The sequence below is a fragment of the Cucumis melo genome, chromosome 4 (genome assembly GCF_025177605.1).
Source record: "Cucumis melo cultivar AY chromosome 4, USDA_Cmelo_AY_1.0, whole genome shotgun sequence".
NCBI lineage: Eukaryota > Viridiplantae > Streptophyta > Magnoliopsida > Cucurbitales > Cucurbitaceae > Cucumis > Cucumis melo.
Window position 1 is genome coordinate 2,178,716 of NC_066860.1, and position 16,149 is coordinate 2,194,864.

At 33.8% G+C, this 16,149-nt stretch overlaps 2 protein-coding genes and 1 long non-coding RNA gene across 3 annotated transcripts; 2 read left to right on the forward strand and 1 right to left on the reverse strand.

Moving 5' to 3' along the window:
- Window positions 1–127: 127 nt before the first annotated feature.
- On the forward strand, window positions 128–2,484 carry LOC103503681 (31 kDa ribonucleoprotein, chloroplastic). Its single transcript, XM_008467968.3, has 4 exons — window positions 128–796; window positions 900–998; window positions 1,648–1,932; window positions 2,036–2,484. Exons 1-4 carry the CDS (start codon window positions 407–409, stop codon window positions 2,165–2,167), a joined length of 906 nt encoding a protein of 301 aa, XP_008466190.1. The 5' UTR covers window positions 128–406; the 3' UTR covers window positions 2,168–2,484.
- Window positions 2,485–6,451: 3,967 nt separating this feature from the next.
- LOC107992232 (uncharacterized) lies at window positions 6,452–7,180 on the reverse strand. Its single transcript, XR_001764752.2, has 2 exons — window positions 7,043–7,180; window positions 6,452–6,946 (listed from the first exon to the last, which is right to left on the reverse strand). It is a non-coding gene; the product is annotated as an uncharacterized LOC107992232 (long non-coding RNA).
- A 131-nt stretch (window positions 7,181–7,311) lies between these two features.
- Window positions 7,312–8,598, forward strand: LOC103503682 (blue copper protein-like). Its single transcript, XM_008467969.3, has 2 exons — window positions 7,312–7,664; window positions 7,944–8,598. The coding sequence occupies exons 1-2, from the start codon at window positions 7,496–7,498 to the stop codon at window positions 8,372–8,374; spliced, it is 600 nt and encodes a 199-aa protein (XP_008466191.1). The 5' UTR covers window positions 7,312–7,495; the 3' UTR covers window positions 8,375–8,598.
- The last annotated feature ends 7,551 nt before the right edge of the window (window positions 8,599–16,149 follow it).

Below are 16,149 nucleotides of genomic sequence, written 5' to 3' on the forward strand. Positions count from 1 at the left end.
CGTGAAGAATTAGCATCCAACCAATGAACACCTCTAATTAGAACAAAGATTCTTTGTAGGAAAATTTGAAGTCTAATTATTTATTCCTTATCTATTTGTTAAACCTCTTTTGACACATGTTTAGAATGTTGGAAATGTCTTCACCCCCAAATCTTCAAGTTCAACAATAGTTCTTAATTCCTCGACTTCCCAACAAAACAAACCACAATTGCTATCTAAATTTAATTATAAATATATTTCTTTAGTATCAAAATATCTAAATGAATGTTAATAATATCCATATATCTAAAACGTCGACGTTTCAATCCCTTCCAATTTCCCTTATCCAAATCCATGGCGTATTTGTGTTAACTCTATGTTGCTTTCAAACTAGAAGAGAGTGAACAGAGTGCGGTGAGCTCCGGCGATGGCTTCGGTTCGTCTTCCTTGTTCTTCATCTTCCTCAATCCTTCGCTCTAAACAACACCACCATATTTTTCTCGCACCTCTCTCATGTTCGCAAAATCCATCTTATCCCATCAATGGAGACTTCAATCTCTCTGTCTCCCGCTCTTCTCCATCTCTTCTTTCAACTTCCATCTGCCACAATCCTTTGATTTCAATTATGGCTAAGAGAACCAGCAAGTTTGTCTTCCAGTTCGCCTCAACATCCCAAGACGAAGCAGTTTCGAGCTCGCCTTCTGATATTGAAGAATTTTCTCGAACTAGACTGCTTGCTCAGAATGTGCCTTGGGATTCTACTCCGGAGGATATTCGTTCTCTGTTTGAGAAATATGGTACGGTCCTGGATGTGGAGGTATGCAATATTAGTTTGTTTTAGTGTAAGAACATTTTCTCTTTCAATTTCTGTTTGACGGTTTTGGTTTATTGTAAATTGATGATCGGTGTCTTTTTTTCAGCTTTCTATGTATAACAAGATTAGAAACAGAGGCTTGGCGTTTGTCACTATGGGATCACCGGAGGAAGCCCTTGCTGCGCTTAACAATCTCGAATCGTATGTAAGCAGGACGATGTTTTTCTTAGAATGATTTTCAATTTTTTTACTATGTTCAATTTTGTCACTGAGGCTTAAAACAATATTTACCCTCCATTATGAAAAAACTTTCTCGATAGAAATTAATCGCGTTTGCCTCTAGTTTGATTTGCTTCTGTGTGATCCATAAATAGAGTCGAACATAGTAAAATAAGCAATTGAAAGATTTATGAAATTGTTCGTTTGGAAATTTTCTGAAAAGCTATCATAGATTCTTCTTTCCATCGGAACAATCGGGTCATTAAGCTTATTACAAAACTTGTTGAAGAGATGAAAAGTAACCAAGATATATCTTTTTTATTAGAGCTTGAATGGATTATCAGAAGTAGAACTAGGCAAAAGAAAAATTAGGATACATTCTCGAAAAATAAAACTAAGCTTGCATCCTGCTTGTGTGTGTTGCAGCTGCATTTCAATTTTGGTTAAAGCAAAGAATACAGTGTTTCCATTCATTTCAAAACTTAGATGATCCCTTCCCGTATTAAACACGAATCTTCTGATTCATTTGCCTCTCACTCCCATTTATTGCAATTGTTTCTGTCTCTGAGAAATTCCCATGTGTTATTTTGAACTCTTGTTGGCTTTGTTTAATGAAATGGTTAACATAAATGCAGGAATTTGAGGGTCGTACTCTGAGGCTCAATTATGCTAAGCTTAAAAAGGAGAAACCCTCCCCTCCTGTGAAACCAAAACCCGTTACGTTTAATTTGTTTGTGGCAAATTTGCCATTTGAAGCAAGAGCAAAGGACCTCAGAGAGTTCTTCGATTCAGGGAGTGGTAATGTAGTGTCTGCACAAATTATTTTTCATGAGAATCCGAGAAGGTCTTCTGGATATGGTTTTGTTGCCTTCAAAGCCAAGAAGGATGCTGAAGCAGCTATTTCTGAGTTCCAAGGGAAGGTAATTTCAATATTGTTACAATCCCCTTTATTAAATGAATAGCCATAGAACCATTCAAATGTGAATATCACCATTTTATGAGGCTTCATCTGATAAAGTGCAGACCTTTATGGGGAGATCACTTCGTGTTGCACGTAGTAAGCAGTTTGTGAAACTTCCTTCAGAAGAGAAATCCCAATCTGAAGATGCATCTACTGATGGTGTGGAGCTAGCCAATGCCGCTGCTGAAGTTTAAAATACTTAAGCTTCTCACTAGAAGAACTAAGGAGTTTGCTATCAACCTTTCTTTCTTTCTTTTTCTTCTTCTTTCTTTTTTTGGAGGTAATGCTATCTAGTTATTCAATTAAGGAGCGCGCCACTTTTCTTTTTCTTTTACCTATAAATGTCCAACATCTAATGTTTAAAGGATTCAAAGTTGGATACCCCAACAGAATGGGCACATCACTGAAAAATCCCCATATGGATTAACGAGTGTATATTAGATCATTTTTGTATCCTTTTCTCTATTGATTTGACTCTAGCTCCCCTGAGTGATTTAAGATATTTATTTAACTTTTTTCCCTCTTTTGCTATGCTCAATCTTAATGGTGCTCGATTGATGCATGTTAGTGTCATTGAGTTTAGTATCTAACTAATGAATAAATATGAATGTACTAGGCTTCATAGTTCCACCAGGATAGGATCATTCTAAGAGCCATAAGAAGCAAATTTTCATGGACCGACCAAATATGCTGGGGCCTTGGGCTACCTACCTTCTCTCTAATCATACTTTTCATTTCTTTTTCGGAAGGTATAGATAGCACACGTGCAAAGTTATATGAATTGCTTATTGTGCTGTGTCCTAAACTCAGATTTTCATGCATACGTTAGTTCTTACAATGAACTTACATATATATATATATGCTCTTGATCACTGAAATCATTAGTCATTTGACTTGAAACCAACGATTCAATTTAGCTATTGTGATCCCCTTTGCTTCATTTTGAAGATTCAATCTCCTATTCAAAAAGAAAAATGATGAATGGTTAACAAACAATTGCCTCATAATGAGGTATGATGCATCTTCACCTTGTCAGGATCATAGATACTGGCATACGGGTATTAAGGTATTTGTTTGAATCGCTTTGGCAGATTTACTTAGTGAGGTTTCATGTGTCATTTGGGATTCAGTTTAAAGTTTTTTTTAATAATTATTCACTTGGTAGTATTTTACTTAGTTGGATAACCTTCATTTAGTAGGGGTGTTTTGGTGGCTCATTTTTCTGCGTGCATGTATTCTTTCATCTTTTTCTGAATGAAAGCTGTTCTTTTTGGAAACGGAGACTTCTCAATGAAAGCTGTTGATTCTATTAAAGAAGTAGTGTTTTGAAGATAGCCGGTGGGAAATGTGTTGTATCGTTTTTTGTTTAATTTTCTATGAACCTCAATCTTTTGTTTGCAATTCATCTGCTTATTCTTCTTTCTTGAAATGGAGCCACTTTCCCTTTGCTAGCTTTATCATCAACTAAATTAGCTAATGAATCCTGAAGCCTAATGCTTTTTTTTTTTTTTTTTTAAACATGGAGATCATAAAAAGCTGATCAAGCTGATCCACATGTTTGATTCTGCCTAATTTTGATTGTGACACCATGAATCTTAGTTAAAATTTTAAGAGTAAACAAGTTAAATCTCGCAGTGTATACATGTTCAAAGGTTGACGGGGTTATCTCCCAAATGTTGACATAGCTTTTTTCCAAGTTGTGGCAAATTTATAATTCTGGACCATTACTTTACCCTTGTTCTGCTAGTCTTTTAGCATAATCTTGTGACTATACTGTATGAAAGAGCTAGGAAGGGAGGAGAATTAGTAATGAAGACATGTTTGCAAACTGTCTGAAAACTTGAGATGGAGAAACTCTCTCTTCCTCCTTTTTTCTGCTTGGAGGGAGCAGTGGAAGAACTGGCATGTGCACTTGAATTGGCATCTTTTAATCATGGCCTGTTTCTTTTTTGTCTTTGAATACTTTTTCCTCAAGAAGGTTTAGGTTCAAGGCAAGGGGACTTACTCTATTGCATATGTCTCAATATTGTATTTGATTTAAGAACTTTGAAGGACAATCGGTGCAATTTGCTCTTTACGTATTTGCTTTATATAGATAGGTAGGTGGGAGAAAGCAATTCCAATATGCATTTTTGTTCATGTGTACTATATTGCATGGTCTCAGTATTGTACTTGCATTCATAGTCATGTGTACTATATTTCATGATTGAGAACATTAAAGGAAAATCTAGTTTTTTTCTTTAAAATTGGTGTGTGTGGTGGTGTAGGGGGGCACAATGCCACAATTCCTATGTGTATTCTCATTCATGTGTACTATATTGCATAATCACAGGTTTGTGCTGAATTGAGAACATTCAAGAACAGTCTGCACTTTAATTGTTTAGATAATTGGTTCCAGTGATTAAAAGTAATCAACTGCTTTTGAGCTAATGCATCTGAATGGACGTTTGTTGATTCATTTTTCGTGAATGCTGGCTTGGCTATCCCTCAGTGTGAAGATGCATGGAGAAAAGTGAAGATGCCAGATATTTTCCTCAAATGCAGTATTGAATGGTTTGTTCTTGTTCACCCCATGATTACTGATAAGTTTGACCTTTGTCTTCCTATGTTGTCTTCCTATTCTCTACTCTCATTTTTTCCCCTTTGAAGGTGGCATGAGGTAAGGCTGCATTTTGTGTGAGTGCATCTTGAAAGCTTTATATTATTCATTCTTGCTTAGAATTGTTGTTTTCCTTTTCATGTTTAAGTTGTCTATTGTGTGGTAATGATGTTGTATTTGCTTGTGTGAGATTAGCTCCGTTTTGGGACTGAGCTAATAAATTGGTTGGTAAACCACTGCTAGAATCTTCCTACTCCACTGTTTGGGCTCCTCAAATTATATAGTTGGGTTCATCATCTTGAGCTAATAAAAGTTGATTGTCCTTTGAATAGTTGTTTTTTCATTTAGTTCGACTCCCGGTTTCGAATATTCTTGTCATGATTTCTCAGTGAATAAAATAGAAAAAGAAAAATTTTGTTGACCAACAAGAGTTTAGTTCAACTAGCATTTAAGTGTACTAGTAACCATGAAGTTTGTGTTTCAAATTTTCATATACCCAAATTGTGTACTAAAAATAGATACATGCTAATTAAGTATCATTCTTGTCAAAAATTTGGTGGGTTTGACTAGATGTTGAGTTGGTTTTTTAGTCGATGAGTTATGATAGTTTGTGCTTGCAAACTATTTTATTCTAGTTTACAAATAAGGAGGGAATAATTAAAAATAGTAAACAATTGTGAAAATTCTTAAATAATTTTACTATCGTGGGTTATAATAATTGAGAACTCCAACTATTATAATGAGATATCCAAATACCTATTCCACTCAAGATAAATTGGGGGATCAAACATCGGATAATAATTAAATTTTTAGCAACATTTTAAAAAAAAATTGTGAATATAACAAAGTCTACCGAAGATAGATTATATCATAATGAACTGGTCTATCACTTATAGGCTTTATTTTCATTTGTATTGTGCTGTATTTGGTAATACTTTGTGCTTGATTCCTATATTTGCAACTGTCCCTTATATTTTTTTGTTCGATTTTAGCCTATATTGACATTTGCTAAGCAAATTGGGGGCCTAAGAGCAATTAAGAAGATTGATACCACTGGCTTTATCTTACCATCTACATGGTGCAAATCTAGCATTGGGTAGTTTTGTTAGGGTTTGCATTCACTAGAAGGGGTAGGGGTTGTGAATAAGAGTGGGGTGGTTGGGTTGAAGCCAAGAGGGTCCCCATAAAGCCCCAACTCACGTGGAGCAATGTTAATGGCAATGCACAAATTAGGGACGGTTGAGCCAAACCACCACCAATTTGTTCATTTTAGACAATAATAATGCTAGCAGTTCGTCTTCCTTTAGTCCTTTTTACTTTTTTGACTCTTAATTCGTTTGGTGGAATGTTATATCATAACCAACTACATTTCTATTCATGTACTAAAGTTTAAAGTTCATCAATATGTCTAATTTGTAAGAGTTCGGTTGTCAGAATTTGGTTAGTTTTGAATTTTCGATCAAGTTTCTATTTTTATCTCCATAGAAAAGAATCACTAAATTGTAAATTTGATCCCTATAATTCAAAGAAACTATTGTAGGTTTGTCTAGTGGTAAAACCAAGATAGTAACTAAGAACTCAAGAGTTCAATCCTAGATATTCACTTGATTTCTGCATTAAACCATAGAAATTATTTATAAGATTTTATCAAACAACAGACCATAGAAAAAAGATTAAGTGGCAAGGTTTCCCAGTTGGTTGGGAAAGTGACAATATCTCAAACAAGATTTGACAAATAATTCCCCCAAGACTCTAATCTTGAATTTAAAATAGAAAGAATTGGGTTGTTATTCACTCATTTTATTTTCCCCAATTTGCAACAGCTAATTCTTCATTAACATATAGTTTAATAGATTTAGTAGACATGAAGCATTCATCATATACATCATGCCACCTCCAAAGGATAATTATATCAACTTTAAATTATGGTGTTAAAAACTCGTTGCATCTTTTCAATATCACTTTCTCAAGTCATTATAATCCCAATGACTTTCTACCACAACGACCACAACAATGATCCCAAAGAAATGGCAGCAAAACTATCATTGTCTAGACAAACTAAATCAAGCCAGCTTCACATGCATTTCTTCATTTGCACACAACCTAACATTGACTCATGTTTTTGATTGTATTGATCTTGTTAGTGCCCTGGCTCATAAGAATCTGGACTTATCTAAGTTGTCCTTTTTACGGTATTTGGCTCTGCGAATGGTTTGACCCATCGGCTGGTTTTCGACCAGCTTGAGTGCATGATAACTGGAGGGATGCTCTTTTCCTCCTCCGGTCTTCAAAGGGGGAAGAGGTTCTTTGGTTGTGCAAGATTGGTTTTCCTCTTCCTTTGTTAGTGAGGCCGGCAAGCTTCCGAATGAATTTTCTTTAGGAAAAAAAAAAAGGAAGGATAAACTCATGTCAAGAAATTTGGTCCAAATTACATGTAAAGTAATTGACATGTTTGGCTAAGTAAACTTACTTTTTTTTAAAAAATCATCCAACGGCTTCAAGAAGAAATGGTTCCTTGAAGACATGGTAAGCTAAATCTAGAATCTTGATGTAACTATAATTAAATGGCTTTTAGAACGTAAAGAAAGGATGAGTTTGATAATATTTGAACCTATTAGAAGCTTAAGAAACGAGAAAAAGTTGAAACTTTCTTCATTTAAATGAACTAAATTCCCCAAATTACCATAAATCCTAGTGAAAAGTACTTGTCAAAAGTATTAGGTAAAAAGTATGGATTAAGTTATCCCCCACACTACCAAAATTATTTGCATCAACACCAAACTTCACTGACTCTTCTAACAACTCCACTTTCTTCCCCCATTATTTATATGCAAAACCTTCAATCCTCTTGTTTCCATCCTGAAATCTATCTCTAGAAACCTCTACTCTCAAATACATCACTAGTTAATTTAATTACCTTCAAATGGCGAGCTTCCATGGCGGACTTCTTTGCCTCCTGGTACTTGGAATCTGCATGGTGCAGCCGAATTTGGCCACCGTTTATAACGTTGGAGACACTGCCGGTTGGTCTCTTGGTGTTGATTATGGCACATGGGCTTCAGGGAAGACCTTCAGCGTCGGCGATAAACTTGGTTTGCTATTGTTTCTTTTACTTTTTCTCCCATGGGAATAATGTCAAACAGCTTTCGGGCATTCTCGTTTGTTCATATTCATTTTTTTTTTCTCTCATGGGATTTACGTCGAACACCTATCGAGCATTTGTATTTGCTCATATTCATCTCTTTCTCCTTATAGGAATAACGTCGAACATCTTTCATGCATTCATGTTCACTTCTATTCGTTCGTTCGTTTCTCCTAGAACACCTTTCGAGCATCTGTATTAGCTTATATTTTCTTCTCTTTCGTGGCAGCGTTCAACTATGCAGGAGGCCACACAGTAGATGAAGTTAGTGCGAATGACTACAAAGCATGCGCAGCCGGAAACTCCATAACCTCCGACAGTTCAGGCTCCACAACCATCACCTTAAAAACCCCAGGAACTCACTACTTCATTTGCAGTTCCATGGGGCATTGCGATGGCGGCATGAAACTCTCCGTCACTGTCGCGGCCGGTGGATCGTCTACTACTCCATCTCCGGGGGGCGGCAGTTCCACCACTCCAACGTCGCCGGCAACTGACACACCTTCGGCTACCGGAACAACGCCGTCGACGACGACCCCGACAACGAAACTTCCATCCGGTTCGTCAAATTCAGGGTCATCGTCTCCTTTCGCCAATTTCTACATGGCCGTTTTGGCGATTTTGGTAGGTTCATCGGCGTTGGCTGTGGGTTATTATTGAGAAATTGAGTTTATATACATATTACACACACACACACGCACACATATATATATGTGTGGCGCTGAGATTTGAGATGTTGTATGTTTCTAGTCCGGCGTTGGCGTTGGTTTGATATGGCCGGGGAAGAGGCAGTGCTCTTTTTCTTCTCATTTTGTTTTGGTATAAGGTGGTCTATTTTTCTCATTATTGTTAGAATTTTTAATTTAATATTGCCTTTTCAACAACATTTAAATAATTTTCATTTAGCTTTGCTCACTATTTATTCTCAAAATTTAGCCCCAATCAAAAATCCTCAACTAGAGGAAGAATTGGGAAATTAAAAGAGGATGGGGATGAGATCTTGGCATGACCTCTTCTTTGTTCTCGTCCTCCTTCTCATTAAAGTAACTCCCCAACTTTATGCTCTTCATATAACATATGTATATATATAAAATAATATTTGGTAGTATAAGACTAATATTCTAGTTTTAAAAAATTATGAGATTAAATATTTTAAGGAATCTATAATATTATGTTTTTGTTACGAAATAATAAAAATAAATAACTTAATATACAAAATAAAAACTATCGTAAATAATAGAAGTAATGAAAATATTTAGCAAAATTTTAAATTTTATTGACACTAATAGATAGAATTTCATTTTGTAATTATTTTGATATTCGACGAGAGTGTTTCTCTTTTGAAGTGTTCGGAAATTGTAGCCAAAGTTAATGATAAAAGAAAAAAAGAAAAAGAGAGAGAATAACACAATATTCTTGCATTGGCAGAGTTAGATCAATTAATGGTGTGATCTAGCATTATATCACAATTTTGTAAGTAAATTCCATTGCTGGGAACAAGACCAGAATTGAGAAACAATTTATTACATAATTGAAACTTTTACAATATTAGGAATCAAATCGTAAAGAAAATCTAAAATCTATGGTTTAAATTTTAGGAAACATTTGTACTAAAAAGTAAACATAATTTGATTAAGAGGTCATGTTCAAAGATGTGATAAATTATAATTTAAAGACTTTATCTTGGAAAAATAATCACTATAAGTAGGATAGTATATAACAAAGCAAAACTATAAAAAAAATTCTTACTATTTAGCTACGTTTTGGGGAATACAAAAAGTAAACTTCTTTCGGATTAAAAAATGAATCACATTGTAAAATGTGATAATTTGGGGCCTATACATACAAATCTTGACATGAATCCTCAAATTCTTCTATGTGTTGAGTAATACTTAAAAACATAACCCTAAATCCTTAGAAATATTCACAAGTTTGAGTTTAAATTGATACTGTTTAACAAATTTGAAGGATCAGAATTGAAAACATTAGAAGACGAAAAAAGAAAATGAGAAAATATAATCCGAAGAATGAAGAAATTAAATGCGCCCGGTCCAAAAAGGCCCAAAAGCTGTGGGCCCAAAGAGGAAGCTGAAGCTGTTTATGTGTTTTTTGAAAAAGACGAAGTACTGTTGAAATGCACATGGGGAAAGCGTAGGGGCACACAAAGCGACAACCCTACAAATCCCTTTGCGTTTGTTTTCTTCCTTTTTCATTATGGAAAGGAAACCCCAATTCATTTTTATTTAGGAAAAGAAGAAAAAGCTACAATCTCCAGCTGTATTCGACTCCATTATTATTACCTTCCATTAAAGCGTTTTTTCATTTCTCAAGGTTAGTTTAGTTTAGTACCTTCTTCGCCAGTTTCGCCGCCGCTATCGTCTCTCCGATTCGCGGAAGCTCGGCCGGAAGAGGAAAATGTGAACATAGAGATAGATCCGGCAGATTAAGAGATAATATAAGATCTAATTAGTAATGATAGTAACAATGAGAATGGAGTACAAATCGACTAAAGAACGGTAATAAAACAAAGAAATTCAAATAAATAACAATAATCATCAAGCGGCCACCGTCTAATCCTCTCGGTTCCTAAGTACACCAAAAATAAGAGTAAAATAAAAAATATACTAAGAAAACTACAACAACGACTAATGCCGACAATGAAACCCTAAGATCTGCGTCTCCTGAGGAAAGCGAAGAGTGAAGATAGACTGATTGCATTTTAAAATAGTAGAGCGGAGGAAATTACAGCGGCTATGATAGATCCAGAGACGGCGATTCTGTTCACGGAAGCGCCATTGCCAGGGGTGGAGGTTGGCGACGGAGCCAGTGCAGGAGGATTTGAGATGGAAGAAGATGGAACCGGAGTCATGACTGGTGAGTCGGAAGGAGCAGTAGGTGGAGCTGGTGGAGAAGAAGCCGGAGCCATAGCTGGTGGTGAAGTTATGGTGGAAGGAGAGGGAGCAAAGCCGGACGGAGCGAGGGATGAAGATGGAGGAGTGGCCACTGTTGGTGGAGGAGCAGATTTAGGAGAGGAGACTGGCGGCGATTTGGTTGGAGAAGAGGCCGGTGCGGCACCCGGAGCTTGGCCAAGAGAGGCGGCGATTAAAGCTAAGAGAACAACGAAGACGAAGGCTGAGGATGAAGCCATGGTCGTGAAGAAGAATGGGAAGAGCAGAAAGAGGAAGATGGAAGAGAGAAGAGAGAAGTTTGAGCTGAAGAGGTTGAAGATGAGAGAAGAGGAGGGTTCTGCAATTGCTTATACCTATATATAATATCAACAAACACACGCGTCGGCGCGTGTGAATTGTGGAGGGAAGAAGGGAGACTGAGTGAGTCGTCGCATTGGTCAAAGTTAGTTTGACGGTGTTAAGAGCTGTCAATGGTTTCACCGTCAGGTCGTAAACTTAAACTTCTAACTTAACGGCGACGGATTACTTTCCGAATTTGTTTTGTTTTTCTTTTTCTTTGTTAATATGCCAAGTTGGTAAGTTTGAAGTGTACAATCCTAAAATTGAGTTATTTGATGACGGTATAAATATAAATACTATAACAACTTAGTTATTCGATAAATGTGTAAAGTTCAATAGTATTAACTATTGAAACCGAGTTGTTTGCATCGAAGTGTTTGTTGTTGTAGTTTTTTGTTTCGTAGTGATATAATATTGTCTACTTTTGACAAAAACTTTCATGACTTTGCTTTACAAAAAATCAACGAACAATGGACTATCGAGTCTCCTCTCAAATAGTATCTATTAGTTTAACTCTTATTCGTGACAAGTTATTTTGTCTAGATTGTACTAACATGATTAGTTAGAGTGTGACTAATCTAATACTACTTGTTAAGATAGTGAAATTTCACATATCTTATAATCTATGGTATGATCATATTGTTTATTTCGAGTATAAACCTTCATATGTTTCTCTTTTAGTTTCACCCAAAAGACTCGTGACATTAGAGATAACGAATATGCCTTACACATCCATGATCATCCATATTTTTATTACTTAGCTAATGTGAAACTTTGATCTCATTTTCGACCTGATTAATTTTTACTAAGTTGCTACTAATTTCGACAAAAAAAGTGTAAAATTTTAACTTCACCTATGTGAATAAATATCAATTATCATAACTCTTCTCAATTTTCAACACAACCTGGTCTAGAAGATAGGAATCATCATCTTAGAGATTGATGGTTCCATCGGAAAAAACGAAATCATTAACCTATAAATTATAAGTTTTATTGTTCTAGAACTTTGAGATTTAGTTACATGTTTGATTGAATTATCTTTTAGTCTAATTTTTCTAATTCAACAATATGCATCGATAGACTTTTTTACTAAATTACATTTTTACTATGCATTCTCTTTATACATCGTCAATTTAATATTAATATGGATTGTGCGACCATAATGATTTTTGGAGTAGTTTCGTATATCTATATATATTCTAATGTTAAACTAAGGAAGTTAAATAAAGTAACATTCTATGTGACATAAAGCATAAAGGTTGAAGCCTAGACATCTGCCTACATTTTGAAAATATAAACCTAATAGGCATAACCTCAACCATTTTCAAACTTATTTAAAATTTATTGCAATAATGAGAGAATGTGTCATGACTTTAATAAAAAAAAAAGTTTAGACATATATGATATAAATTAAATACTAACAACAAAGTCTTTTTAGGATATTTTATTTATACATTAAAATAAATATACATAATTCTCTAAATTTAAATGTAAATTTTAAAGTGAGAAAAAACAGTTTAAATGCATATGCAATAAAATATTTCTTTTGTTTATTTGATTATAGGTTTAAAAATCTCCTAAAACTTGTACAGAATTAACAATTAATTTAGTTCATGATCTTTCAATTTTATAACGAATAACGAATTAGTCCGCGAGCTTTAAATTTGTTAGAAAAACAAATCAATAGACTACTTGGAATAAGTTCTAAAATACAATGTTCAAATATGGACATCAAAATTTGATAAATCTTATTAAATTGTTACAAATTTGAGAGTGAAAGTATTTACAAAATTGAAAATCTATGTTTTTGTTTTCTTTAATTGAATGTAATGTTTCAAAGTGTGAGAAGAGAGAATTGGAAAAGGGAACAAAAATGAAGAAGTCGTTAAAGAAAGATTTCGATTTGAATGAGTAAGATATCATAAAATAAAAAATAAAACAAAAACAAAGTTGATATTTATTTATATAGAATGTTTTATTCTGGGGGAGATTTATTAATATAATGTTTGAGATAACGTTAGATCCAAATATGTATTTTAGGACAAAATTTATTGTATTTGTTTTATTAGAGTGTCAAAGAATGAATGTCTTTTGCTGTACTCAAAAGAAAGAAAATAAAAAGAAAATTTGTCTGTTGCAAGTAGACGTTTTGGTAATCATATTTCTTTTTAGTAATTTTATCTTTTTTTAAATCAAACTTGCTTTTTCATATTCTTTTTAATATTTAGTTCTTTTTTCCATTAGATAATTGTAATAAATAAATTATATTTTCGTATTAGATAATTGTGAATAAATAACTAAATTATATTAGATTTCCCCCCAATTATAGAATGGGAGTTTAGAACTATATTTCAAATGAAATTACACTCTGTTCATGGATCAAATTCTTACAAATTTTAGTTAGTATATAAAATTAAAAATACAAATCCTAAACTTTTAGAGCTGTTTGGTCGTAGAATTAGAGGGAGTTTCACATCCACTCTCCCATTAAGTTCCAAATATTTACCAAATAAAAGTAGAAACATAAATCTTAATAGGAGCCACCATAAAAGGAGGCAACCCCAATAAAAGCTGAAATAATAGTCTGCGTTTCAAACACAAACTATTATAATCAAACACCCTTAGAAACTAAAACATAAGAAATAAATAGTTAATTTCGATTCTTAATACCTAAAAGATTCATTGTTTTGGAAAAAGTAACCAAAACAACGAAACTTTAAATTAAAAATGCAAGTATACGAAGTGGAAGGATCAAACTGCAATTAAAAGAATGTAGAAAAAGAATGGTTAAACCGAGGGGTAATATCATAAATTGAAAACAGTTAAAAACTTTAAATTACCAAGAAGAGAATTGTTCCCAAATATGATGTTGAGGTTAGAAGGAACAGTGGGATTCTTGGCAAAATAATTTCATCATTTACCCACAAAATTGTCCCACCATTAATGGCATAAAAATATTCTTGAGATAGTCCCACTTCCTTCTTGTGCTTGGAGCACTATAACAAAAGAATAATAGATCATGAATCCAAAAGATTCATCGATTACAACTTACATATTTGACCTTATGAAAATTATCAAATTAGAATAATCAACATGAATTCCAAGGTTTAGGTTAATTAATTCCTTGAATTTCCTCAATATGTAAATCTTGATCGTTTTCATAAAACAAAATTTTCTTTCTTGGCTTTGGTATAAGATAAATATAAGATAAATTTAGTTATTAAAAAAACACTCATATACACCCATATACTCTCATATACTGTAGATGATATTATATGTGAACTATTGATTAAAAAGTTAAAAATTCAAATTTCTCTCTCTACAACTTTAATGCTCATAGTTGAGCAAAATGAACACGATATTATAATCATACTTTGTTTGATTGCTCAAGGAAGGTGGTGGATTAGAAGCCATAGTGGTGATAACACTTATGGCGTGTTTGGGGTGGGGTTTTAGAGGGAAAAGGATTAGGAAATTGGGCCAAACCGTGTTTGACCTAAGAAATATGATAAATAATCATAATCCCTAAGTAACCCTAACTTATCCTATTTTTACTTTCTTACAACCCTATATTACCCTATCTAAATAACCCAATCTAAATTCTATTATCACATATTATCATAACACTAGAATTATCATAATCCTAGGATTATTATAATCCTTTTCTCCCGTAACTTTTTCCCTCCCCCAAACGCACCCTTAAAAGTGATGAAGTAGATCCACCCAATACAAGGCCAAGTAGAGTTGGTAAAAAAAAAAAGCAAAGAATGAGAATTTGAATAACACACTGCTACTAACATAATCTTGAACAATTATAATATTCATAGATCAAACTAGACCTAGGGGTTGGATTTCTTCTCTCTTATAGTGGACCAATATGTGAAGAAATCTTAATTGACTGATAATTCAAAGTTATTTATATGTTTCCATTCTTGATATTTGATATTTGGATATAAAGAGTTTCAATAAGACTATGTATTAGTTTTTTCTTTCAATAATCCCTAACCATCTTGTAAAGAATTGCATACAGGAAGATTTGAATTATAAACCAAATTCTAACTATAGTTATAGTTAAATGTTACGCTTGGTTTGCTTGATTTTCTTTCATGTTTGAAAGTTGTACGAATAAGGGTGAAAATTTGAACCGAAGCCTCTTTGTCAAGACCAAAGACATGCATGTATTAGTTAAGTTAATTTCTTGACGACAAATTAAAACTTATTTTTGTTGGATTCACGCAAACTTGAAAGAAGAAATGATTCATTAATAAAAGGACAAGTAACCTTAATATAAGGTCATAAAAGTAGTTTTATTTTTTGTATCTCCTTATATTATAAAAGTAGTTTTATTTTTTATATCTCCAAAAGAATCTACGTGAATCAAAGATAATTAAACTCATTTGTAAACCAATAATCACTTTTCTTCCACGTCTAACAATTATTTCTCCAAATCTCTGCCAATTCACTCAAAATATCATCCAACACATGTTTACCAATAACCAATTTGGTTATTCATAAATTCACCGAAGTTAGAGTGGTCAATTGAAAATTATGTATAAGGAAAGAACTCAATTGAATCACTTTAAACAATAAACAAATACAAAAATCAAACTATTAAAAAAACAAATTACGGGCAAATAAGAAAACTTACGTTTCTTTCTTATTTTGTTGTTCGCGTCAACTCTTACTCAATTACTACTTCACTATACTAATTACCGACTTTAACTCTCTATCCTACAAGTAATTAAAACATAATTCTGTTCTTGATCCAAAAGAAAATCAGAAGCCAATACAATAGATCCAATTTTTGAAGGGACAAAGGTCCAGAAACATTCTTGATTCTAGTTGTTAGAAAATAAAAAGAAAAGGGAGGAAGAGGGGGGGGGGGGGGGGGGGGGCATCAATTGATAGTGGTAATTGGGTTGTCACCGAGTGGGCCGGTTAAGAGGACAGTTGTCAAAGCCGAAAAGAAAGAATCGAATAATTACGACATTGTCACTCCTTGTGACATTCCACGTATAATGGCAAAGGAAAGCACCAGTCACCGGTCACCACCACCATCACAAACATAAAATAATTAAAAAGAATAAAAGAAAAGACCTTTTTCTTCCCTGTGAAGTAGTAGCGAGAGGGCAGCTGTCCACTGCTTTTGTGAACCGTACTATATTATTTTTCAACATTTTATCTTGA